We start from the raw sequence: 25,904 nt of genomic DNA on the forward strand, positions 1-25,904 counted from the left end.
AGCTGCGGGAGCAGGCGCTCAGCACTTGGCTTGTGCCCAGACTCGCTTCCGGGGTACGCCCCGGAAGTGACGCCAGCTCGGAGCCTGTCGGAACTCGGCTTGGATTTTTCCCGCGAAAAGGCCGCGGGCCGGGGCTGGGCGCGCGCTTCCAGGTAACCGGGGGCGTACGGCTCCCGCTCTCCTCCCCCCCCGTACCCGCGGGGTACGGGCTGCGCGGGAACGGCCGCTCGCGGGCGGCGGGAACAGTGGCACCTCTCCACGCGGCCTCGTGCCCGGCCCCCCTCCCCGCCTGGCGGTCCCTTCCCGGGGCCCTGGTTCAGCGCCTTTCTGGCATCAGTCTCCGTCTCCAGAGCCCCCTGCTGCGGCTGTGGCGGCGCTTCCCCCCGCACCTTTACTCTTGTGCGCTCCCCATCCGCTGGGGGTCCCGGGCTCTCTGACGGACCGGGAAGGAGGCTCCGGCCGGGGGCACCCATGTGAGCGTGGGGCCGTTTCCCTGGCTGTCTTCTGCTCGCTGACTTGGGGCAGAAGTTTGCTGGGCAGAATCCTCTGGCTCCTACGGCACCTTTGCAGGGCAGTGGGTGCTCGCCCCTTGGAGCGCTCCTGACTACCCACTGACCCCCATCCCTCCCTCCGCCTCCCATTCCTGTTTTTTCATCTGTGGTCCCCTGGGATCTCTCCTCATGCTTTCTGTCACCTCCCTCTGACTGCAGGTGTAACTTTCTCGTTTCCATGCGGGCATAGGCCCTCAGTTTATCCACATAACAAATGGACCTTCCCCTATGGTATCATTTGGTGTGGTGCTGGTCATACTTGTTACCCTCTGCTTTCACTGGGGACCAGATAGTCAGAAAATAGCAAGCCTCTGTAAACCTCCACAGTCAGGTGCAATGATACGGGACAAAGGCCATGCATACCCTGCAGTCTCAGGGCAAAAACATTGCTGCCTGCTGCGTGCTCTCTGTAGCTATCCACTTAGCTTGGAGCAATTTGTTCTGGACACTTCTTGAAGCCAGAGGTCAACTTCACCTCCCCATTGGGACAACAGCGATTAAGATATTTCCAACCCCACTAAGAGCCCCCCTGGCAAAAATGGTGTGAAAAAATGTCAATTTAAAATAAATAATTTTTTATTGTTTATATTGTAATTTGTTTAATTTAAAAATGAACTTGTTTCAGGTTGAGCTCTTTTTGTAATGCAGTATATGAGGCTTACTCTTATTTTTTTTTAAACAAACAAAAAAAATGCTGACTTAGTAAGCCTCTATCAAAAAGCTTGGGTTGAAGGCTGGATGCATTTTTTCACTTAAGAAGAATTTTTAGATAAAAGAACATGGCTTCAACACGTAAATGTTTAAGTGTAACACAATAGGCTGTGTGCTGCCTTGAGAGTTTAATTTTTTGGTGAACCCCAGGGAATGGGCTATTGGGTACAAGAGGCTGTCAGTCATTGCAAGTATTGGGATCCCACCGCTTACTCCATTAGATCCCATCACGTAGCTTGTTGAACACATACATTGAGGCCATTTGGATGGTTGCATATTTCCCTCTATAGCTTTTCCTTACCTGTCTGTAGATGAGATCAGTATTCAAACTATGAATATTTATGAGACTATCCAGTATGGAAACTTACTTTCTTCAGCTCATGCAAAACTACTGATCTACTTTGTGATCACGGGCCCTTGTTTCTGGCTGGTTTTGGCCACACTTAGGTAACAAAAAGCTTGGCTCTACACAAAAGGCTTTTCTTAGCAGTAAGTCAGGGGGGCAGGAATTATAGCAAACAAAAATATACTATTTGGTACAAAATAACTCAAAAATGGTAAAGCAGATTTGAATTGATGATTTCAGTGGGGACTTTCCATTTGGTGATTTAATTTACCTTTTTTAATGTCAGGAGCATCAAACTCATTTGGCTTCATAGGCTGTGCGAGGGATGTGGGATTGACCCATGGGCTGGATCGGGCCTATAGAGTGGCTCTGTGTGATGAATCCAGTGCGCAAGGGATGGTCTGATGCAGGTACCACCATGTGCAGTGTGTGCCCCAGACTAGCCCTGCATGCTACATACAAACCAGCTTACTTTAGACCAGCCCTGTGGGCAGTGTGCAGAGCTGGTCTGGCACGTTTCACACAGGTACACGGGCCACATGCAGTGTACAGGCTCTGTCTGGGGACGTGTATGAAGCTGGTCCAGGGCAGATGCTACATACAGCAGATGCCCTAGATTGGCTTCACATGTTGTGTGCAATGTGTGCCAGACCAGCTTCATGTGCTGCATGCAGTGCACGAGGCTGAGGCTGGCAAATGCTGCATGTAGCATGCAAACCAGTTTGAGACCCTTAGGCAGAACTGTGACTAGATCATGTGGCTCTGCAAGTTATATCCATGACACCCCTGTTTTAAATCAATCTACCTTGTAACATCTGCATCCAGTAGACTCTGGGAGCAAGGACTGCAGCTTGGCCCTCAGGACTTCCTCCAAGGGAGGGTGGCCTAGTATTTAGCAAGGGAGAGAGACTCTACCTCTGTGTCCTCAGTGTGGCTTCCACCTTCCTTTCTTGCTTATTTCCCCATCTGTCCCAGGAGACATGTTGAGGCCCTGTGATGTATGGCTTGCAACAGAGCCTTGAAAACTCTATGCATATGGTAGAGGGCTGAGGGTGGCCTACCTGGGTTGCTGGAGAGGCCCCTGCTCAGAGATGCCCTATCAGGTGTGTGGTTTGCCACCAGGGCTGGATGTAGGCTATCTAGTCATCGTGGCACCCTGGTGTGGGGCAGGGCAAAGTGACTTGTGGTAACCCAAGAGCTGAATGAAACCCACAAATCTTCAGAGGGCCCCTGGGGTGTCTTCTGCAGCATGCATTTTCTGGTTTCGGGGTTGGGGTGCTGCAGACCTCTAGATAGCTCAACCGCAACCAGCAGCAAGTCCCCAGTGGTTTTGGCAGAAGTGTGTTGTTGGGGTCCTGTCTACCCATGCCCTGGAGTTTAGGCTTTCGGTTCTCCATTCCCCACTAGACCACCTGGCTCTGGGGGATTCCCCAGCATTCTTTCCGACAGGTTTGTTTTCTAGACTGATGATCTCTCTTGGGGTTTGCTTTGAGAGTAGAACTGCTAGGTCTTGTGGGGCAGGGGCAGACGTTCCTTGCCTGTCAATCCCCAGAGGAGAGAGCAAAGCTGAGGGCATCCCAGCAATGTGGCAGGCCAACAGCATGAGAGCCTTGAATGGCATCACGGGCCAACTTGGAGTCTTTCTGTACCCTCTCACTTGCTGCTTTTTCTTTTTTGCCCCAAGCTGGAACTGCAATGGAGGGGCTCTGAGGGTGTGTGCTGGACCACACTGTAACAGCTTTCTCTCCTCCCTCCCCTGCACACCTTCAAGATGCAGCGCTCCATTATGTAAGTAATAGCCTTTTCCTGTCTGACCCAGTGCCCTCTGGTGCTGTCTCGGCATGGGTGTGGGCATGAGGCTGCTCCTGGAACACATGCCAGGGGATAGGCTGGGACAAGTAGTATTGTCATGATTTGTGTTTGCATACTGTACATAGAAGTGATTGCATAATAACTAAAAAATAAATCCTTAGTCTTGTATATCATGGTTGGGGGTGTGTGGGAGGTGTGATTTGGGGGTGTGTGTGTGTGTATAGGAGTTTGTGAAGGTATGGCTGTGTGTGGGGGGCATAGGGCATATTGGGGAGCTGTGTGTATATGAGGGTTTGTGGGGACAGGGTGTGGGTTTGTGGCATTTGTAGGGTGTGGGGATCCTCCCACAGTCCCCCCAGTGGCACAGCAACAGGCAGGAGTGCCCACGGTGCTCATGCCTGGCTCCAGCCAGCACTGCACATTGTGACTAGGAGTGCAGCCCTTGTTGGGCATTTCTATTGCCAGCACTTTCTGCCATGTACATCCAGCCCCTGCACTCATGTGGCATGGGAGGGAAGCCCCATGCACTGGAACCCACTGCCTTCCCTGCCTCCTGCTGTAAAAGGTATCTGGCTCCAGTGCATGGGGCTGTGTGTGTGCTGCAGGGAGTGCCGGAGATAGAGATGGCCCAGCAGGGGCTGTGCTCCTTGCTGCAATGTGCAGTACTGGCTTGAGCCACGTGCCACCAGGCACCAGCATCCCGAGCACTCCTGCCTGCTGCTGCCTGCCAGGCCTATGCACCATTGAGGGAGTGTGTGTATGGGGTGGGGGAGGCAGGGCCTCCCACCCTCCCTCACACCCATACGCTGGCCACCCAAGTTCTGCATTGCTGCTGCCCCCTGGGCGTGGGGTCTGCGCTGTTGCCAGCCCTAAGTTCCATGCTCCTGCCCAACTGTACCTCCCCCCCACATCCCTGAGAGCAAGACGCAATAGGGTATGTTGGGGGCTGTGTATATGTGGGTGGCTCACTCCTACCCTTAGCAGAAAGGTTGGGCGGTGTACAATTCATTGGTGAGCTCTGCAGGCTGGATTAAAGTGCCTGGCAGGCTGGATGCAGCCCACAGGATGTATTTTGTCCTCCCCATGTTAGCATTTTGCTGTCCTCTTCACCATGTGGTAAAATCTTTGAGTATTCCTGGACTTTGCCTGATGGAACAGCACCACAGAAAGTTGGAGAGGAATCCCAAAATTCCAGTCATGCCCTGTGCATACCACTGCCCTGCAGGGTTCAAACACAATGTAGAGCTTGCATAAAGTGCATAAGCCTGAGTGTGTGTGTCGAGGTGGTAGGGGAGGAGGGGTAGTGAACCCGTATGTGGGATTTCATCCGTGCAGGGGACTTTCTGGCCCACCATCCTGTGATTTGCCATGCATCTCTGTCTGTCTGGACAGGTCATTTTTCCAGCCTGTGAAGGAAGCAAAGGCAGAGGAGAGCAGACCTCTAGAAGACGAGCATGTGACTAAAAAGTGAGTTACTGCAGGATCCTGGGTTTTGGGCCTGTCCACTTACACCCCAGTAGAACAAGACACCCCAGTCAGTCCAGGGATGTGGTGGTGTGGGCTGTGCCTGGGCTCAGGGCTGTCACCTGACCTATGAGTAGAAGCAGAGAATAGCCTCTTTTCCAGAGACTCTTTTATAGGTCTGTGACTGGGCTGTTGCATCTGTGGTTCGCTGCAGGTGTTTGTGAGTTCTGGGGTCTCCTTGAAACCCCCAAATTCAAGACTGTTTCCTGAGGCTGCAGGGCTTTTCCAGCAGCTGCTGCTGCTTGGGGGTCATATATGGTCACCTGAAGGGCCCCTCCACTTCCCTGGGGGCCAAAGGTCCTCCAGCAGGAGTTCCTGTGGCACTGTTAGCTGTGGGTCTGGGGCTGCAGAGCAGCTCTGTTGTGTTTGCTTTGCAGTAGGGGGAGACTCAGACCTGTTGTTCAGTTACAGCTGTGTTATATGCTGAGATGTACAGGTTGTATACCTAGTTCTAGGTACAGACCTCTCACTCCTGACCTCTGAGTGTGCTGGGTGCTAGGAGCCACCCAAAAGGTCTGGTTATGTGAGATGGAATTCCTGTGCAGGCCAGGGCAGACCCATCCTCTGCTTCTGTGTAGGCCAACTGACGGGATCAGGAGCTGTGCTGGGGCCTGAAGGCATATGGGTCAGATCAGTTTTCCAACCCATGGGGTGGGCCACGGTGGCCCATGCACAGAAGGCCAGCTTTTATGCAGTTCATGGAGAATGCTGCTCTGGGGTTGAGGGGCACAGTTGGTATGAATCCTAGGGCCTTGCTTTCTGAAGGCTGTCTGCATTGCAGGATCCCAGAGAAGGTTGAGAAGCAGAGCAACGGTCTTGGTCACTGTGCAAACTCCCCAGTGAAGTCTGTAGGCAAGAGGTCCGTGCGCCGAGTCATTGAGAGTGACAGTGAAGAAGAGGAGCCTGAGCCAGCAGTCATAGTGGAGGAGGGGCAGATGCAGGCTGAGACTCCTAAGAAAGCCAGCAGCAAGCAGGTAACCTCCTGTCAGTGTACTGGGCCTCTCCTGTGCCTTGCTTTCCCCCAGACCCTTTGTTCAACCTTTGCCACACCAGTGCACCCTGACTCCCCCGCCCTCCCCTTCCCTTCCCTTAGTGCCTGTTCTGCTGCTGGCTCTGCAAGCTCTGGAGTGCTTGCTGTTTTGGGTAAACTGAGGGGGGAGGGAACTGCTACTTTTTAGATCAGGGCAGGCCATTATTTGGGCCTGTGGGCCACTGAGGCAGTTCTGGGGAACTGTTCAGATCAGCACCCCACATCCCCCAAAACTGCCCAGAGCCCATGTGCCCTGCAGCTTCTCCCCACCAGTGCCCAGCAGCAGATGAGTGCATGGCCCTCACCCATCGTGCACCTACTCTGAACTGAACCTGACTGGAGTGGACCAGCCAGGACTCATGCATGCAGCCCCTTCCCTGGCCCCCCCTGGGAATGCGTTTCAGACTAGCCTGCCTATGATGATCTGTGGCAGCAGCTGCTGCTAAGCGTAGGGGAAAAGTGGCCGCTTCCTCCTTGCTGCTGCCAGGCCCTTCTTGCTGCGGCCACCCAGAGCCTGGGCCTGGTCTGCCCTGCAGTTCCTCCACTGCCCCACTGAGTGGCCCAGAGGCAGTGGTGGTGGCAGAGGAGAGGAGCTGCAGGGCAGCTTGAGCACAGACTCTGAGCAGTCTCAGCAAGAAGAGCCCAGCAGTGGCAAGGGGGAGGCAGCTGCTTTTCCCCTGTGCCTGGTAGCAGCTTCTGCCCAGCTGCTGCTGCCACTCAATGTGAGTTGGTGGTCCAGAGCAGACATGGGGCATGCCAGGGTCAGGGCTGTGCCGACCTAGGCTGTGCCAGACCTAGGCTGAGGTCTGGAGCGGGTCCACTTTGGTTGGAGTGGGCGCAGGGCAGGCTGGGCATAAGTGGTGCTGTGCTTGGGGGGCCCCATCAGTACCATGGGACTTGGGCCAGCAGCAGTGGTAGCCGGAAGGAGCCACCAGTGCCTGGTCTGCCTAGAATGCAGTCCAGCCACAGAGCTGCTGCAGCACCACTGCATGCCCTGGAGCGGCGGGATGCATTCATGGGCTGGATAGCACCTAGGCCAGATAAGACCAAGGGAACTGCTGCAAGCCAAACAAAGTCCATCTATGAACTGGATTTGGCCCACGGGCCATATTTTGCCCACCCCTGCTTTAGATACATACCAAAGAAATGTCTTTGCCTCTGGGTGACTATAGCTGTTTTTCCTATAGTGAGCTACTGAGGTTACCCCTGTTCCTTCAGACACTGTTCTTCAGATGGCAGCTTCCCCCACACCTCTCCCAGGCTTCTTCAGGACACCCTCTTCACCCATGGACACCATCCTAATGCTTAATGCTCTTCCCTTGGGCTGAGCTCTGCTGCCTGTCTGATGCCATCACCCAGTTGTTGCCAGCATTGCATACTGGCTGCTTGGAGCCCAGGGAGAATATGAGGTAGTTGGGTGGGCCTTGATGGGGCTCTGACCCTGCCTGTAATACTCTTGGGGTTTGTCTTTCAGGAGCTGGTGCACCCTTCTCAGTCAGAGCTCTCTGCAGACAGCCCATCACCAAGCAGCAGCCAGTCTGCTAGAAACAATTCTGATGGGACTGTCACCACCCACTCTGACATCCCCAGGCGCAGGACTGGTGAGGGCCCTACCCAGGTCTGAGGGTTGGGGCAAGTGATGCATATCTCTTCATAGGCATTTTCTCTACTTGCCCGTCTCCTAGGGGGGGACCTTTGCAGTCCACTCACTTGTAGACTGGATACAACATTGGCTCTTCCCAGCACCCCCTTAGAGACCTGGGGCTAATAGCATGTCATACCGCTCTCATGATAGGCCACCTTCTTCTCTCTTGTAGATGGGGAAGGAAGGGCCTTGGAGGGGCTGGGCTGGGGCTGTGCTCCAGGTGGGCTGTGGGCTACAGTCACCCCAAAATTTGCCATAGCAACCCCATCACAGTGCCGCAGCCACTGCCTGCCCCGAGTACAGCCCCAGCCCTCCCTGCTGGGAAGAGCCCAGTGCTGCCCCCACCCAAGTCCACAGTGGAAGCCCATCCTTGCCCCATACACAAATCTGGGGAGTACATGCCCCCCATGCCTTCCCAGAGTGCGTGCAGTGGCGGGAGCTGCCTACCCCTCTTCGCCCCCCAGGTGAATAGGGACCTGGTCATCCATTTTTCTGAGTAGGGACCTGGTCATCTGTCACAGGCCAGCTAGGCACTGTGAGTATATCAGTTTAGTTGCAGACTGACTAAGCACTGCAACTTTATTAGCCACTGGGCTTTTTGGTTCAGGATTGAGGAGGTGATGTTGGAACGGAAAGCAATGACAAGTTTTACTTACAAAAAAGAATGACTTTTACTTATGACAACAAACGATATAGTTTGCACATATAATAGTAAATAAAAAGGTTAAGCTAATAAACAAACAACATAACTATATAGATTAAAATTAACAGTGATAATAAAGCAGATAAAGAAATTAACCAAGAATTCCCACTTGATTAGTAACTTATTGATAGTCCCTCAGTTAGAAGATGCACATCAAGTTGAATCAGCGAAGTCAGATGTCTCTGAACTGGGCTGCCCTAAGGAGAACTGATGGAAGCCCCTCAGTCAGGATCTGGTCCTCGCTCTCTCAGGGAGTAAGAGAGATCCATGGGGGTATGGGACAGCAATAACCCTTCTGTTCTGTCCTTCCTAAGGGTTACTTCGACGTGCATGTTCTTTTATATCCTAATTATATTAATTTTTTAGTTATATAGCCATTCATAATATTACTTTATAGCTGTTATCCTATGGGGTTAAAAGGTGTTAGAAATCATTATAATAAGTTACTGTCCAAGCTTAGGTTTTTATCTAATAAGCAAATTGCAAGACAGCATCTTCAGGTTTGAAATTAACATTGCTCTGCCTAAATCCAGCCTCTTCAGAACTCTCTGACTATGCTTTTTTGAGATGTCCTTTCTTGAAATGTACTGGATAAGGTAGGCAGTTGAATCCAGTTTTTATCGTCATGAAGGCTAAGTTTTGAGTGAGAAAGAACTATTAGGTCAGCTAATTTCACAGCTATAGCTTTGTCTTTGAGGCCTAGTCAGTTCCATAAACAGTTACAAGTTACATTTACGGGTTACAAAAATACAAGCTTCACATTAGACAAAAGTTCCAAATGCCTCCAAGAAGCACATATTTATTGCTTATTAATTTTTTTTGGTTCTGGTCTTCACAGCCATGGGCCCCGTGGGAGGCACACCCAGGCTTAGGGTCAGCGAGGACATAGTCAGGGAACTTCTGGAGGGACTGGACATATTTATATCAGCAAGTCCTGACAATCTCCACCCCAGAGTGCTGAGGGAACTAGCAGAGGTTATTGCAGGACCTCTGGCACGGCTTTATGAGCACTCGTGGTGCTCTGTTGATGTGCCAGAGGACAGGAAAAGGGCCAGTGTGGTTCCCATTTTCAAAAAAGGGAGGAAGGAGGACCCAGGAAACTATAGGTCAATTAGTCTTACCTTGGTCCTGGGGAAGGTTTTTGAGAGAATTATCCTGGAGCATGTTGACGAGGGGCCAGCAGGGGAGACTATGCTTACCAACATGGGTTCATTAGAGGCAGGTCCTGTCAGACCAACCTGGTGGCTGCCTATGACCAGGTCACCAAATCCCTGGATGCAGGTGTCACGGTGAATATAGTCTTTCTGGACTTTAGGAAGGCCTTCGACACTGTCTGTCACCCCATTCTCATTAAAAAACTAGGAGACTGTGGTGTCGATGCCTACACAGTCAAATGGGTCACTAACTGGCTGGAGGGCCGCACCCAGACAGTGGTGGGGGACGGGTCTTATTCGACCTGGAGGGATGTGAGCAGTGGGGTCCCCCAGGGCTTGGTCCTCAGTCCTGCACTGACCTACACGCTGGGGAACTCCCTTCTTGTCAGCACAGAGGCAGAGAAGGATCTTGGAGCCTGTGTGCCTTTACTCCCTTGTACTGTACAGATATGCCTGGCCCTTGTGTGCATTTTATGGGTGGATCCCAGCCACTGGAGGTTGCCAGTCAGTAAAACTGATGGCAACCTGCTGTCTCTTGTTGTGTACACAAGGGTTTCCAGAAACCTTTCTGTTGGGGTGAGGTGGGAGTGAGGCTTTGCCTTTCTGAGTGCCAAGTCCTGGGGCTGGTCTGAGCCCACAGGGTTCCCTCAGCTTTAGATGGAGGCAAATGTGATACTGGTACCTTACAGAGGAGTGGTCTCGTTATAAGTATTGGGTCTGCCTCTGCCCAGTTAATTATTTTGACCAGTTCAAGTTTTGTGGCCTCTTTCTCTCATGGCTTGCACTGAGTCAAAGGCTGGGGTAGGTTCAAGGGGTTCCTTCTAATGGCCTGTAGACAGCCAGCTCTAACCTCTACCTCTTCCCTGCTACTAGCTCGCAAGCAGATGCCCAGAGGCAAAATAGAGATGGTGACGAGCAGAGAGAATGGCCACTCCAAAGAACCAGCTGCCAAAAGATCAAGAGAAGAGCCAGGTGAGTGCGGACTGAGAGCTGTTGGTCTCATCCTTGCGTGTGTGTATCTCATGGTCCTGCTGCCAGTGACACCACAGGGAGGGCAGCTGTTTCTGCAGATCCTAGGTTGGGCCTGTCCCTTGTGCATGAGTCTACTATTACACCATTCCTCTAGCTGTGGATCTCATTGCCACCAGATGTTGTGGAAGCTGACAGTTTAGCCAGATTCCAAGAGGCATTGAACACGTTCTTGGAGGAAAGGGGCTATGTAGCTATTGAGCACTGGAGTTATGGATGTAGTCTCTGAATTTAAACTTCCTAGACCTTAATTGCTGGAGGCTGCACGTGAGAGCAGTCCAGTGGGGAAGAAAACCTTGGTCGTACCCAGTTTGTTCTCTGTTTTGGCATCTTTTCTGCCACTGTGTGACACAGGCCTATCTGATGTACCATGGGTTCATGAACCGTGGCTCACCATGAAATACTGTAAACTTCCTTTAAGAAGGGAGGCCACTGAGGGCACATCAACTAATTACTTAAGACAACAAAAAAGAAAACTAGGAGCCACCCAAGGGATCTGGTTGTGTTGGATGGAATTCCTGTGCAGGCCAGGGCAGATGCATCCTCTGCTTCTGTGTAGGCCAGCTGACAGGGGATCAGGACCTGTGCTGGGGCCTGGAGGCATATGGGTCAATTTTTCAGCCCATGTTGTGGGTCATGGTGGCCCATACACAGAATGCCAGCGTTTAGGCTGTTTTTATGCAACAAATGGGAGTGAAATCACAGCTTAGTAATATGGGATTCGGAAGGAGACACTGAGCAGAGCACACCAGCCAGCGCCCACTGCCCCCTGAGTGAGTCAAGGGAGGCACTGGAAGCTGACCCATGAAATTGCCTGGAGATTTAGGTGGAGGAATGCCAGGAAGACAGCCTTACACTCACCCTGGTTCCTCCCAGCTAGAGCCTGCTTCCTGGTCTTATAGATGGCCAGCTTGGCCAGAGCCAAGAGGGGGTTGACTAGGAGGTTCTGGGATATGGCAGGGCGACAGATGGGAAGTCCATAAGAAGAAAAAAGTGAGTGGAGAAATGCAGCCAGAACCTCAGCAGGACCATGGGATTTGTACCCTGTTGCACCTGCTAATGTTGGGGAAGGGGCCTGAGGTGGTGTGGACAGAGGCAGTGGAGGGCCCAGGCTCTGAGGCTGCAGGTTTTCCTGTAGCCACCTGGGCGTAGCTTCAGCTGCTGAACAGCTGGGCTTGCAGAGCTGGGGGACTGCTGAGTGTGCAGGGCTCCTGCTAAGCTGGTGTAGGGTTTTCCCCGCAGGTGTTGCTAATTGGATTTTCTTTGCAGGCCCTTTACTCTTTCCACCCCCTGTGGAGGAGGAGGAAGAGGAGGCTTTGCTTTTTCCTCTGCCTTGGTTGGATTTGGGGGCCTCTGGGGAAGACTGGCCAGGGGAAGGCCCCTGCCTTTGCAGGCTCTCTCCCCTGGTCATTGACATCCCCCTGGTTGGGGGCTGCCATTCTTGCCCTGCCGTAGAAGGCTAGGTGGTAAGGGGTTGGGTGGTGTGCGAGAGGAGGAGCTGTAAGCTTCTCCTTCTGCCTGGAGAAAAGAAGGTATCTTGCTGCCGGGGGTCCAGGGTGCTTCCTCCAGCTGCACTAGGTTGGGGGCTGTGTGGTGTGCAGGTGAGAGGCTGCGGCTGGTAGGGGTGGGGGAAACACAAAAAGACCAGCAAAGACACTCAGGAGGAAAGTAGAAGAATGCTGCTGGCTTACTTAGTTAATCACAAACACTGGGGGAGGGGGCGTGGAGCACAGGTCTCACCACAGGAGGTAGACACAGGTGAGTGCTGCTGGAGCAGCTAGCAGGCAGGTGGTGGTTCTGGTGAAGGGAACCCACTGGTGTTGTGTGGTCCTCTCTGCCTGCAGGCAGCAGCAGGCGGTAGCTGGTGGTGGTGAGGCAGGAAGTCCCCTCTTCCCCTGAGAATGGGGGGCTGTAGGTCCAGTAAAAGGTGGTGGTGGAGATCAGAAGCCTACTGCAGCTCCTCAGGCTTGTGCTGCTCCCTGCCCAGCTCCAGCAGTAGCTGTGGCGGGGTGTGGTGGCAACCCCTGGGAGATGTAAGAGTCTGGGCAAGATGGACCTATGGTCTGATCTGATTCTTAATTTCTTAGCTGAGAGGCAGTTCTGGTTGTAGCAGCAGGCTACTGTGAGCAGCTGGGAGAACCTGGCTACTGGTCCTTCTGGGATTATGGGTCCCTTCCTAGGGATGGTGTACCTAATGTGCTTTGGGCCTCTTCCGCTGCTTTAGACCCAAGAGATGAGACTGGTGAGAGAGCAAAGGTTGCAGCAGAGTCTATGGAGATGCAAGAAGTGAAAGAGCAGAGTTCAGAGGAAGAGTTAACCAAGGATAAGGGTACCTCAGGGGAAGCAGCTGGTCACAAGGATGAAATTGACAAAACTGGAGAAGCAGCAGCCCAGAAGAAGCCTGAGCCTTCCAAGTCCAGCAGAGCCATCTCCAACTTCTTTGGTGAGTGTACTTGTGGCTCAGACCCAGCCTAAGGTGGTGAGCGAGCAGGGAGTGTGTCACAGCCCCAAAGATTTTCTCCAGCTGGGAGTAGGTAGAGCCCAGGGCAGATGTAATCCTCCTGTTCCCTGTTTCCAGTTCTTTACACAGTGTGGCTGCACTGTATCTTCAGACCAACCTGGTGGCCTTCTATGACCAGATCACAAAATCCTTAGATGCAGGGGTAGCAGTGGACATAGTGTTTCTGGACTTTAGGAAGGTCTTTGACACTGTCTCTCACCCCATTCTCATTAAAAACTAGGGGACTGTGGTGTTGACACCTACACAGTCAAATGGGTGGCCAACTGGCTGGAGGCCCACACCCAGAGAGTGGTGGTGGATAGGTCATTTTCGACCTGGAGGGATGTGGGCAGTGGGGTCCCCCAGGGCTCAGTGCTCGGGCCCGCACTGTTTAACATCATCATCAGTGACTTGGACAATGGGGGAAAAAGCACCCTGTTCAAATTTGCTGATGACACTAAGATGTGGGGGGATGTGGGCATGCTAGATGGGAGGAATAGGCTGCAATCAGACCTAGACAGGTTACAGGGGTGGGTGGATGAGAACAGGATGGGTTTCAACACTGACAAGTGCAAGGTGATGCACCTGGGGAGGAAGAACCAGCACCATACCTACAGGCTGGGGAACAACCTTCTTGTCAGTGCGGAGGCAAAAAAGGATCTTGGAATCATCATTGATACCAAGATGAACATGGGCCAACAGTGTGGGGATGCAGTCAGGAAGGCCAACCACACTTTGTCATGCATCCACAGATGCATCTCAAGCAGGTCCAAGGAGGTGATCCTCCCCCTCTGTGACACTGGTCAGGCTGAAGTTGGAGTACTGCATCCAGTTCTGGGCACTGCACTTCAGGAGGGATGTGGACAACATGGAGAGGGTCCAGAGGAGGGCCACCCGCATCATCAGGGGGCAGCAGGGCAGGCCCTAGAAGGAGAGGCTATGGGACCTGAACCTGTTCAGCCTCCACAAGAGAAGGCTGAGGGGGGGAATCTAATGGCCTGTTACAAACTAGTCAGCGGGGACCAGCAGGCATTGGGGGAGTCCCTGTTCCCCCAAGCACTACCAGGAGTGACTAGAAATAATGGTCACAAGCTGGCAGAGGGTAGATTCAGACTAGACATCGCTACTTCACTGTCAGGGCAGCTAGGATCTGGAGCCAGCTTCCAAGCAAAGTGGTGCTCGCTTCTATCCTGGGGGTCTTTGAGAGGAGGCTAGATGAACACCTTGCCGGGGTCGTTTGACCCTAGTACTTTTTCCTGCCGTGGCAGGGGGTTGATGATCTGCTCAGGTCCCTTCCGACCCTACCCTACCAACTATGAAACTAAGTTAGCTCTGAGTAGAGCCAATCTGTATGTTGAAGGTCAGGTTCACCACAATCCCGGTTCTCCCATGTAGGAAGCTCCTTTGTAAAACTAGTCAGTGTGGCTTCTAAGGTGCTAGGAAGAGTGAAAAAGGAAAGCTACAATACTACTCTCCAGAGCTGGGCTGTGACCAAGGGCAACTCAGCCTCAATGCTGCTGATGGAGCTTCTTTAGCATGATGCATAGTCCCTGGTGAGATTGTGCTGCCTGCAGAGCTGTGGCACTCTGAACTGCAGGCCCACAACATGCTGTCCAAACATAGGGAGATAGGGGCCAAGGCAGCCTACCAACCCACAGCCACTGACATGTGGGGTCTGATACTTGTTGGTGTTGAGGGGTGGCAGGAGGGCAGGGACCAACCTTTTTGGGTAAAGACTGTGCAGGGTTGCCTGGTGTAGTGAGAGTTCTGTGAATACATGAGCCTAATGCTCAGTGGCAGACAAACAGGGCATGTTAGGAATTGATTAGGAAGGGTTTTGAAAACAAATTAAGAATGGGATTTATGCCACTCTATACATTTATGGTGCACCCACATTTTGGATGCTGCCTGCCGTTTTAGTCCTCCCTACCTCCAAAAAGTCCAGAGAAAGGTAGCTGTGATAATCATGGGCATGGAGAGGCATCTATAACGAGAGAGACTAAATAGTGTGGAGCTTTTCAGCTTAGAGGAAAGATGGCTGAACAGGGGGCATGTGACAGGTCGATAAAATCATGAATGACATAGTAAAAGTAAATTAGGATTTGCTATTTCTTACCATATTAGAAGTAGGGAATATGCAATGAAACTATTACTTAGCAAGTTTAAAATTCTTTTTCATGCAACTGTGGAACTCCTTGCTGCGAAGTGCTGTGGAAATTGATCATTTAACCAGGTTCAAAAGAATAGTGTACAGATTTATGCAGGCTAGACCTAGCAGTGACATAACAGTTAGGGTTGCAGCCTCAAAATCAGGCCTTTCAAATACCTATATGCTGGAAGCTGGTCCCTTCCCTACCCCTCTCTCCCCTGACAGTCTGGATAAACTCTGCATAAAGAGAGAGCCTCTTTCTCTTAGCATCTACTCTGCCACTGGGAGATAGGTCACAGTTAGGGGGACCTGTAGTCTGACTCAGTGTGGCCTCTCTTTTTTGAGCAAGGGGATCTCCTGAATGATCAGAAGTCCTCTTGGACAATGAGCTCTTCCTCTGCTCTGGACCAGGCCATGCATAGCTAATATGAGATGCTGGCTCAAGTCAGCAGCCTGAGCCATTGTCCTAAGCACCAGTATTAGGAGGCAGGCCCCACATGGCCCCAACGTGGGTGGATCTAGGGAGAGGAGGGTTGTGGGCGGATCCCCACAGCTGTACATGTATCTAACAGATATGTGGGGGTTTTTGCTGTTTGTAATTAGTACCTTGCTGTCTGTGGTTCTCTTAAATTTCAACCAGCCCCCAGGAAGGCACCATTGGCAAAGACAGAGACAGGAGAAGCTAGTGCAGCCACCACAATGGATGAGTCTTCTGTCCTGAAGGGCTCTGCTGCAGCAAGTGGCAAGCAGGTCAAGCAGACGGATACCAGGTAGGAAGCTGGGGGCATCGAGTCCCTACTACCAGTAGGAAGGCTGGGGGCAGCAAACTCTGCCAAAGGGTAATTCTGCTGCCAGACAGAGCTTCTGCATAGGCAGGAGAGCTTTTACCTTCATTCCTACACCTTAGGAGGGAGGTCCAGGTCTGCCTACTAAGCTCCCTGTGATACTGTAACTTCCCCAACTGATTGGTTTTATCACTGATGTGGTGGAGCCATGTTACCTGCCCTTGTGTGCTTGACTGGTACAGGGAGATGGGAGGTCATTCTGCTCAGCGCAGGTGTAATGGGCATGTTATGCTCTGCCTGTCTGCCCAGATGGGTTGGTGTGTGTGGCCCTGTCTGTCTGTCTGTCTGGTGCAGTGTATGGGGTAGGGACTACATTGAAGGTGTCTGTGTGCTGCTACTGGTGGCCTTCTTTCTCTGGCTATGTGTCCCTCCAGTTCTTCTGAGGCTGCTGTGCCGTTGGATCCTGTGGAGTACAATCCTTCGAAGAGCAGCTACCACCCTGTCCAGGATGCCTGCTGGGGTCCTGAGCAGAGGTGAGGAGAGAGCAAATCTCCCTGTGTGAACACCCCTTTGTGGACCAAGGGTTATTTGGCCATGTGTAACGGTCTCCCCCTGCCATATAATAGAGCTCCTTTGTATCACATCAGGGCTGTTCTCCCTTCACTCCTAACTAGGCAACTTGGAATACTAGGCTTTACACTTGAGTGCCCTACTGCACAGCCAGAGGTGCTCAGACCTTGGCTGCTGGCGTGGCTCAGTCTAAGCTTCCTGAGATGTTACATTCACTGCAGCACATAATAGCTAGCTCCCCACTGGGGAGGCAGTTTGCACCATAACTAACTCCATAAGAGAGGGCAATGTCCTAGAACAATGCTTCTCACAGTCTCGTTAGACTCAAGACACTCTTTGGAAAATACCAGCTCTTCACTTTCATTCCCTTTTTTTGACTATGGAAAAAATAGAGCAAATCTATTGCAAGAACTCAGGCTGCAACAAGTTAGACCTTTTTTAATGCTATGGATTCCTATTTGAAATCTCTGGGTTTATCTTGTGAATCATTTAGATGCTTGTATACCTAACGATACTAATGATACATGGCATCCTTTGGTAATCTTAGAAGGATTTTATGGCACTGTGGTTGAGAATCACTGGCCTAGAGACATTTAGCAAGCTGGTGAGAGAGGTGGCAGTAGGACACAGAAGTCCTAGTTGCAATCTCCAGCTGGACTGGCTAAAGAAACCCTGTTCCCCTCCCAGAACTGGGATAGAATCTAGGAGTCCTGGCTCGCAGCTTCTCACTGCTCTCACTTGTAGAGCCTATGGTGTCAGGTGGTTGCTATGAGATATGCAAGATGTGGCAATTCCATATGTGTTGAATAAGCCCCTCTCTGTCTCTGCAGGGTCCCCTACCTGGCGGTAGCTTGTACCTTTGAGAGAATTGAGGAGGTGTCTGCCCGGTAAGATTCTTTTGCACTGCTTGCAGCCAGGACCCTGAGTGAGAATGGCCAGGATGCTCACCCTGCCTTTCAATGTTTCTCTGTGCTTCAGACTGAAGAACATTGAGACTCTGAGCAACCTCTTCCGATCGGTCATCGCCTTGTCCCCATCTGACCTGCTGCCGTGCATCTACCTCTGCCTGAACCGCTTGGGCCCAGCCTATGAGGGGCTAGAGCTGGGCATAGGCGAGAGCATCCTTATGAAAGCTGTTGCACAAGCTACAGGTACAGGTGCCTGGCCTCATGGTTTAGTCTGTCCTGCAGCCTTCTAGCTTGGTCATGGGCCTGGGGGCTCTGAATCATGCTCTGAGCTACAATGGCATTCATGATGTGCTGCCAAGGCTGGCGTGTAGCTGTCTCTGTCCATCTGTACAGTGGCTGCCCTTCCCAGAGTGCTTTGCCTCCATGTCATGTTGGCAATGCTCTGTGCACATGTTTCAGGCTCCCTTTCCGCACTGTGTACTCTGGGAGATCAGCCCAACATGCTTTGGCATGCTTAGGCAGTGCAGTTGTTGTGGATAGTAAGACTCTGATGCAGGAGAGATCCCAGTGTGAGACCACAGCTCAAAGACAGGAGCTACAATGGTTGAGGGTGCCCTAACCTGACTAGCAGATCCCAGTTGGATTTGATCTGCAGGTAGGCCAAGCTGCAAACCTGGAAATGTGATTGAGTGTGCCCCTACCCTTCCCTATAGCAGTGCTTAGTTATTCAGACATGAGAGCCCACCCCTCCTCCTCCATGTAACCTGTCTGGGTACTGCCTACTTTGGGTGCCTTTGTGGGGGAGGTGCCTCTTACCCAAGCAGCAAGGAGGCCTGGGGCAAAGAGTCTCTTAGTCCAGTGGTTAACATGTCCTCTCTGAAGCTCAGGGTGGGGATCCCATGGAGCCTGTACAAAGATGGGAAGAGGGATAACAAAGTTGAGGCGTCCCAGGGTGGATTATTGGGTAGTACCTGGTGAGCCACTGACTCAGCAGGCTCTCTTTTTGTCTGTAGGTCGACAGTTGGATAAGATCAAGGCTGAGGCCCAGGAGAAGGGTGACCTGGGCCTGGTGGCAGAGAGCAGCCGCAGCAACCAGCGCACTATGTTCACACCACCCAAGCTGAGCGCCACTGGGGTCTTTAACAAGCTCCAAGAAATCGCTAAGATGACAGGCAGTGCTGTGAGTGTTGTGGAGTACTGAGGGGGAGCCCCAGCTGTGTGCGTGCATCCTGTTGGCAGGGGCTGTGGCTGGCTTGACTGTAGGGACACAGGGTGCTCTATGCTTCTTGCCACCCCCAGCTGTCTCAGTGGCCTGGGAAGAACGTTGGCCTTCATGAGGGAGCAAAGATTTCTCCTGGCTGTCATGGGTACTCCCAGCACTGCCAAGACCTCTAACTCTGGGGCTGGCATAGCTGCTTTCTGCTTGGCTTCTGAGGACAGTAGAGATCTCTGCACCCTGGGACATGAGCCTGCAGTTTCCTACAATGACTAGGGTGATGGATGCATGTTCCACTGATGATTTTGTCTTCCCTGAGGATTCTGGTTGCAGCATCTACCTGCAGTAGGACAGGGTAGGGCAAGGCCAGAGGCTGTTCAGGAGCCAGAAGGTTGGGCAGGATGTAGCTTTTGAGGCATGTGCTCCATCACATCTCTGTTGGGCAATGACTTGCTCAGGGATCCCCACCTCTGCCTGGCTTATATTGGTTTTCTTTCTCCTCTAGTCCATGAAGAAGAAGATTGACATCATCAAGGGGTTGTTTGTTGCCTGTCGGCACTCAGAAGCTCGCTACGTAGCTAGGTAAGTCCTCCTTTGCAGTTTAGGCTCTAAGGATAACTTTGTTTCCATTGCCATGCAGTCCAACTGTTCTGTCAGACCCCTGCAGCCCATCCCAGAGCTCTGTCCTTGTCCCCTGCTAGCCATTTCAACCCTACTCCCCCAACTGCTGCTGCTACCCTTTTTCTTGACCTATAGCCCTCTGCTATCCAAGCCATGGGTTCCCCCACAACTTCACAAATCTGCAATGCTCTGCTAATTCAGCTGATGAGCCTTTTCTACTCCTGCTCCCCCATCCCCCGCAGGCCTGTGAGGTCTCAGTGCCTTTCCTTGTGTTCCAGATCACTGAGCGGGAAACTCCGGATCGGGTTGGCAGAGCAGTCAGTGTTGTCAGCCATTGCTCATGCTGTGTCTCTCACTCCCCCAGGACAAAGTAAGGCCATGGAACAGGGCCCCCAAACACCCCTGTTGGGCTGCGTGAGAGCAGGCAGTGATTGTGTACTGTGTGCTTTTCATGCAGGCTGCCCTCCAGAGGTGCTGGATGCAAGCCAGGGCAAGTCTGCAGATGTACGCAAAACCTGGCTGGAGGAGCAGGCCCGGATTCTCAAACAGATCTTCTGGTGAGTCTTGAGGCAGGGCCAATTACCAGATCACCACCAGTGGGAACTGCCAACCTCTGTGCTTGTGGGCTGGGGACTCCACCTGGGCATTGTTTCCTGGGGAAGGTGTGCTGAGTGAGAGAAGGACTACAGATCATTTCCACCTAAACTGGCTGTACCTGCCACCACTCCACCTCAATATCTCACCGGTCAGTTCCCCAGAAGAATGGGCAGTATTTTCCCTTTGTCATGCTGAGTTTGCTGCAGCCCTCCTACAACTCTCCACTTTTCTCAGGAGTTAACGTTCACATATGGTGTCCTCCTGGGACGGGAGATCTGTACCCATGCTTTGGGTTCAGATCTTCATTGCATTCAGAAATCATACAAAGAGCCTTGGGCTTCCTGGTCACTTTGTGTTGAATGTGATGCTTTCACAAACTGCTTCCTGCACTGTGTGCTGGGCACCCCTCCCACATGCTGACACCTTTGCAGCATGCAGTTGTCTTCATATCCATTGCAAACAAATATGGTCTCTGGGGATTTGTGTTTCATTGCATTCTAAATCATCTATATTTCAGCTTGTTAACTGTACACACAGATAAATTGGTCTCTAGCGGACTCTGGTTCCTCTGGGTTAGTTTTCTCACTCAGTCTGTGCCATCTTGAACACAGGGCTTGCCTGACAGCTGCTTCCTTTTGGAGAAAACATACCTTTCCCAAGTGGCAGCCTTGGTTTGGTCTCCTTGTTGTTGGCATGCATATACAGGACAGTCTCATGTTTTGTAGTCCGTACTCTTTTGTAGTCTGTACTCTTTAAAGATGCTTCAGTAACCAGTTGACTAAGACAGGGAAGGGGGCTTCTTGACCCTACACATGGTATTCTATAGCTTCAAAGAAGTGCCCCCAAGCCGAGAAGCTTCAGATGACTCGGGCAATTACCTTAGCAGCACAGCAGTCAGGGTGGCTCTAAGAGAGAGAGGTCTTGAAGTTGAGGGGGATGGTTGTGATAGGGAAGAGACATCCCTTGGCAGGGTGCCTCCCACTTTCTCCCCAACAGTCTGTCCCAGTTTGATGCCATTTATAGATGATGCAAAGGGTGGCATTGGCTGGTTCTGAGAGGTTGGGCAGTAGTCTTTGGGTGACAAGACCATTTAGACGTAGCAGTGCAGAGTCATCTTGCAGTTCCAGCTGCCCCCAGTTCCTCTGGGCAAGGTCTGTTTGAGGTCACAGCACCCCCTCTTGAGCGCAAATGTGCTTGATGCTAGGCCTAACAGGATGCGTGTGTTTCAGTGAGCTGCCAAACTATGACATCATTGTTCCTGTCCTGTTAAAGCATGGAATGGAGAGCCTGCCACAGTACTGCAAGATCACCCCAGGTACTGCACTCTATTGCCCCTGAGCCAGAGCCCTGTGGTCAACAGGAGTGGTGTTTCCCAATTTCAGAGCTCCTGTTCCCACCTAGTATTGTCTGTCTTTACCCAGTCTTTCCTTGGGGCTTTAGGCTGATATTGCCCTCCTGATCTTCCATTTTGACTACCCACCTGTAGAAATGGTTCCTGTGCTGGTGCATATACTTGCTTTGGGCTAGTGTTGTGAGCAGTGTCACAGCCTGTGTCCTGGATGCTCTGACAATCCAATCCGTGCTCTGCAGGGATCCCACTGAAGCCCATGCTGGCCCAGCCCACCAAGGGCATAGGGGAGGTACTGAAGCGCTTTGAGGAGGCTGCCTTCACTTGCGAGTACAAGTATGATGGGGAGCGAGCCCAGGTACTTGTGGGGGTGGGATGGGGGAGCTGCTTTCCCTCTCCCCCAACCTTGCACTGCACTGCCTCTCATTGTGCTTCTCTTCCTGCTGTCAAGATCCACATACTAGAGAATGGGGATGTGTACATCTACAGCCGCAACCAAGAGAATAACACCTCCAAGTACCCTGATATTGTCAGCAGGATCCCCAAGGTACCGGGCTGCTGGGATTCCTTAAGGACACAGAGGGGTGGTGAGCTGCTGGACATAGTCAAGCAAGGGTACTGGGGATCCATAAGGAACAGAAGGTGCTGGAGTATCTGGGGTATGAAAGGGGCATGGGGTCTCAATCAGGGTCCCTGAGGTCTGGGATGGAGAGCAGTAATGGGGACTGATGACTCCCAAAGTCCAGATGGAGGAGGGAGCAAGAAGGTAGGTTGCCATGGGAATGGGCCCATGGGACAGCAATATGCAGGGGGGTGGTGCAGTGATATTGATGCTCTTTCCCTCCCCTTGCAGTTACATGGCCTGTGTACCTGACTGTCTTCCTCCCTTGTCCCTTCCACACCCCTCTCCCCCTTAGCCTGCCCCCCATGCATGCCAACCAGACCCTGCTTGTGTCAGAAGCCAAGTGTGTGCTGATACTGTATCCACTCATTGTAGGTGAAGAAGGACAGTGTGCAGTCATGTATCCTAGACACAGAGGCTGTGGCCTGGGACCCTGAGAAGAAGCAGATCCAGCCATTCCAGGTGCTGACTACCCGGAAGCGGAAAGTAAGGAGGTCCTGTGGACAGGGGCTGGTAGAGGGGGGAGAAGTAGATGCCCCGCTGGCAGGTTGCTTGTGAACCCTCATGCCCCTCCATGCAGCTGCAATGTGATTCTTGATGCTGGAGAGCATGGTGCTGGGGACGTGATGGAGTCGGGACCCAGACTCTGAAGTATAAAGTGGGTGGTCTTTTCACACTGGGCCTGTATCTACAGGATGTGGAAGCTGCCGAGATCAAAGTGCAGGTGTGTCTGTATGCCTTCGACATGCTGTACCTCAATGGAGAGGTGAGTGGCCTCTCCCCCACCCTACTTCCTTGGGCATGCCGTACCCCTGTGGGGAGGTGAGGACCTAATTCTTAAACTTGCCCCTGAACCCCTGCCATATGTCCTTCCCTTGCACTGTCCCTGCCCTGACCTTTCTTTTCTGTCCTACCTCATCCATACTTTCTGCTGACTGCCTTGGAACTCTGAATCTGCCCAGCATCATTCATCCCACTACCCCACCCTGAACTGCCTGGCACTCTCCATCTCCCCAGCAATGCTGGGAGTATCTGTTTTTGAAAGTCAGTCTCTCCAGAAGAGCTTTTAGAGCATTCTTTTCATGGTCCCTGTGCACAGGTGCCTCTCTTTCCCACACCCTGTCCCTCTGCCACACCCTATGACCCTAGTTCCCTGTCCCCTTCTTCTGCAGTCCCTGGTGAAGCAGCCTTTCTCCAGGCGCCGGCAGCTGCTGCATGAGTTGTTTGTGGAGACAGAGGGGGAATTCCTGTTTGCCACTTCCATGGACACATGCAATACAGATGAGATCTCAGAGTTCCTTGACCAGTCCATCAAAGGTAAGCTGGCACCTAGCACTTGCCTGGTTTGAGGTTGGGGGGGAAGGTGGATAGAAACTCTTTGTTCAGTGACTGAGGAATAGTGAATGTGCCTCCTGTCTGCTGGAAGGGGCAGTATTAATCCTCCACTGTGTGGGAGCGGGATACCCAATATTTAGTGTGTAAGTGAGCAGGAACATACGCTTTTGTTGCTTGCTGGTGGGGGCTGAGCCCCAGTATTCAGTAAGGGTATTATGTGGGGTTATGCCACCCTGTGCATAGACAGTGAAGGTCCCAGCAACTGATGGATCTCTCTTAGACTCCTGTGAGGGGCTTATGGTCAAGACCCTGGACGTGGATGCCACATACGAGATTGCCAAGAGATCCCATAAATGGCTGAAGGTGAGATGGGATGCCCTGATCCCCTCTTGTCCAAGTGGAGGGCGGTGGCAGGGAACTGGAAGAGCTGATCACCTGTTTGGGTGCCCAGGTGTTGCCTGGTCCCATGGCAGCTCCTTTCTATAGTGAGGGTGGTGCGGGGAGCACAGGCTGGCATGATACAAGAGATCCTAAGCTGCTTCCTCCCTTGATGCAAGACACCTACCCTTCCCTTTCCTTGGGCGTAACAGACCGTCCTTGGCTAAGTATGGCTGGGCACTGTACTATTGCCCTTGGGCCAGATGGGACTAATACCCCTACAAAAGGAAGGCCTTGGATCAGATTTGGTGCCTTCTGGAGGAAAAAGTCTGTTTCCCATTGGTATAGTTGCTTATAGTAGTTTCTGTTTTGCCAGTTGAAGAAGGATTACCTGGAGGGTGTTGGAGACACGCTGGACTTAGTGGTGATTGGTGCCTACCTGGGGAAAGGCAAGCGTGTGGGCATGTATGGAGGCTTCCTGCTGGCCTGCTATGATGAGGAGAGTGAGGAGTACCAGAGCATCTGCAAGGTAAAAACTATAATGGTGGCTCCTATGAGGCAGGGTTTTGGTGTGACTAGGCTCTCACAGCAAAGGGGGGCAGGTCCCTAGACACCCATATTGTCCTGCACCCAGGTGCTGTGACTTGGAGGTGAGGGCTGGGTATGGGTTTAGGAAAAATCTTCAGAGAAGCCTTGTGTAACTGCTGGGCCAGAATGCAGGTATGGCAACTCCCTGGACTGAGCAGGGGAGCACAGTAATGTATGCACCTGTGTGTGTGCATGTGCCTATGTTTGTATGCATCTTTGTGTATGTGTGTATTGGGGAGCATAAGATAGAAGGGGGCTGTTCCCCAGTCTGTCGTAGCTGGGGCCTAGGTAAGTGATGCCTATGTGGCTCTGCTGGGCAGCATGGGGAGCCCAGCGAGTGAGGGTAAGCATGCCTGGGAGGACTGTGACAAATTAACAGCAGTGCCTTGCCCTTTCTATCTTAGATAGGTACTGGCTTCAGTGAAGAGACCCTGGAGAAGCATTACAGTTTTCTCAAGGTAGGAGCACTACTTAAAGGAGGCTTCCTTCACTGCATGAAGGGGACCTATTTCACTGGATATTTCCAAGCCTGGTTTAGCCCAGCATGGAAACTGCTCAACTTGCAGGGCCTGGTTTCAGAGCACTTACAATACCTAGAAGTGCACCTACCCTACTACGTGCACAAATGTATCCTGCTAGTGAGGACCTACAGGCCCTGGCTCTGAGGATATGCACTATTTTTTACATCTGTCTGGAGCAGGGTCTCCACCCTCCTTGTGAGTAACTTGACGGCTAACCTTTCCTTTTCGCTGAGGCAGGACCTTGTACTGGAGAAGCCAAGACCTTATTACCGCTGGGACAGCAGTGCAGAACCTGACCACTGGCTAGATGCGGTGCAGGTGTGGGAGGTGAAGTGTGCTGACCTGTCCATCTCGCCTGTGCATAAGGCAGCTATTGGCCTGGTGAGTCTAAGGAGAGGACCTGCACTGGCTCTGTGTATGGTGGTGGAAGAAATGAGTCCTATTGCATGGGACAAGCCTGAGATCTTTCTTCTAGGAGACCCACTCTTGGCCAGGGGTCACCAGTCCAAAACATCCTAGTGTGGTTGGGGTCTCCTGCTGCCCACATTTCACTGGCTCCTTTGTCACCCCTCTCCAGGTGGATGAGGAGAAAGGTATCTCCTTGCGCTTTCCCCGCTTTCTGCGTGTTCGTGATGACAAAAAGGCTGAGGAAGCCACCACCAGCACCCAGGTACTATGCCAGGGGTGGGGAGGGAGGTCTCGCTCCAGCTGGACATAGAACTATTTCATGCACTGGCCTGGTCTGTACTTGGAAGTCTCCAAAAGACAAGACAGGATATAGCAAAGGGTTGTAAGGCTATCTGTCTTTAAAGGTGAGGCTTAAGTACTGGCATATGGAGTTCAACAGTACTCAAGTAAACTTTTGCCTTTTATCTTTCACCTCTCCCCCTTCCCTTTGGCTGCAGGTAGCTGAACTCTACAAGAAGCAGCAGCAGATTCAAAACCAGCAGCTGGGGAGGGGTGAGGGAGAAGATGACTTCTATTAAACACCACGGTACAGCTGCAGGGAGGATAGGTGAATTCCAGTGGCCCTTGCAACTATAGCCTGGCATTGGGAAAGCACTGGCTCTAGGTACTACCCCTTTTCCTTACTGGAGGTACTAGAACACTGAGCCACAGCAATGGCAGGGGCTTGTTGGCATCATTTGTTTGGTTGCAAGGAACACCACCACTTACAATAAAATACTCTTTCCTTGTCAAGCCTGAAAATCTGAGTTCCACAATTAGGCCAGGATGGGTACCCTGCTTTAGCTGCCAGGGG

The 25,904-nt window shown here is 52.1% G+C and overlaps 1 protein-coding gene across 1 annotated transcript; it reads left to right on the forward strand.

Annotated features, from left to right (window-relative positions):
* The first annotated feature begins 19 nt into the window (after positions 1 to 19).
* Positions 20 to 25,843, forward strand: LIG1 (DNA ligase 1). Its single transcript, XM_090049530.1, has 27 exons — positions 20 to 152; positions 3,293 to 3,396; positions 4,813 to 4,887; positions 5,726 to 5,918; positions 7,449 to 7,575; positions 10,350 to 10,448; positions 12,730 to 12,948; positions 15,795 to 15,924; positions 16,374 to 16,472; positions 17,340 to 17,396; positions 17,488 to 17,660; positions 18,431 to 18,597; positions 19,139 to 19,215; positions 19,533 to 19,624; positions 19,712 to 19,811; positions 21,081 to 21,166; positions 21,442 to 21,557; positions 21,651 to 21,746; positions 22,197 to 22,307; positions 22,516 to 22,587; positions 22,994 to 23,138; positions 23,437 to 23,519; positions 23,911 to 24,063; positions 24,527 to 24,580; positions 24,881 to 25,024; positions 25,221 to 25,313; positions 25,549 to 25,843. The coding sequence occupies exons 2-27, from the start codon at positions 3,380 to 3,382 to the stop codon at positions 25,627 to 25,629; spliced, it is 2,859 nt and encodes a 952-aa protein (XP_089905656.1). The 5' UTR covers positions 20 to 152; positions 3,293 to 3,379; the 3' UTR covers positions 25,630 to 25,843.
* Positions 25,844 to 25,904: the final 61 nt, after the last annotated feature.

This window comes from Crocodylus siamensis, chromosome 5, assembly GCF_052110815.1.
Source record: "Crocodylus siamensis isolate JL-2025a chromosome 5, ASM5211081v1, whole genome shotgun sequence".
In the NCBI taxonomy this organism is placed as follows: Eukaryota; Metazoa; Chordata; order Crocodylia; family Crocodylidae; genus Crocodylus; species Crocodylus siamensis.

Excerpts from the sequence above, each read along its gene's own strand:
- LIG1 (XM_090049530.1), top strand. Across the intron at positions 21,747-22,196 it reads TTGTCAGCAGGATCCCCAAG|GTGAAGAAGGACAGTGTGCA; the intron begins GTACCGGGCTGC and ends CACTCATTGTAG. Across the intron at positions 24,064-24,526 it reads AGTACCAGAGCATCTGCAAG|ATAGGTACTGGCTTCAGTGA; the intron begins GTAAAAACTATA and ends TTTCTATCTTAG.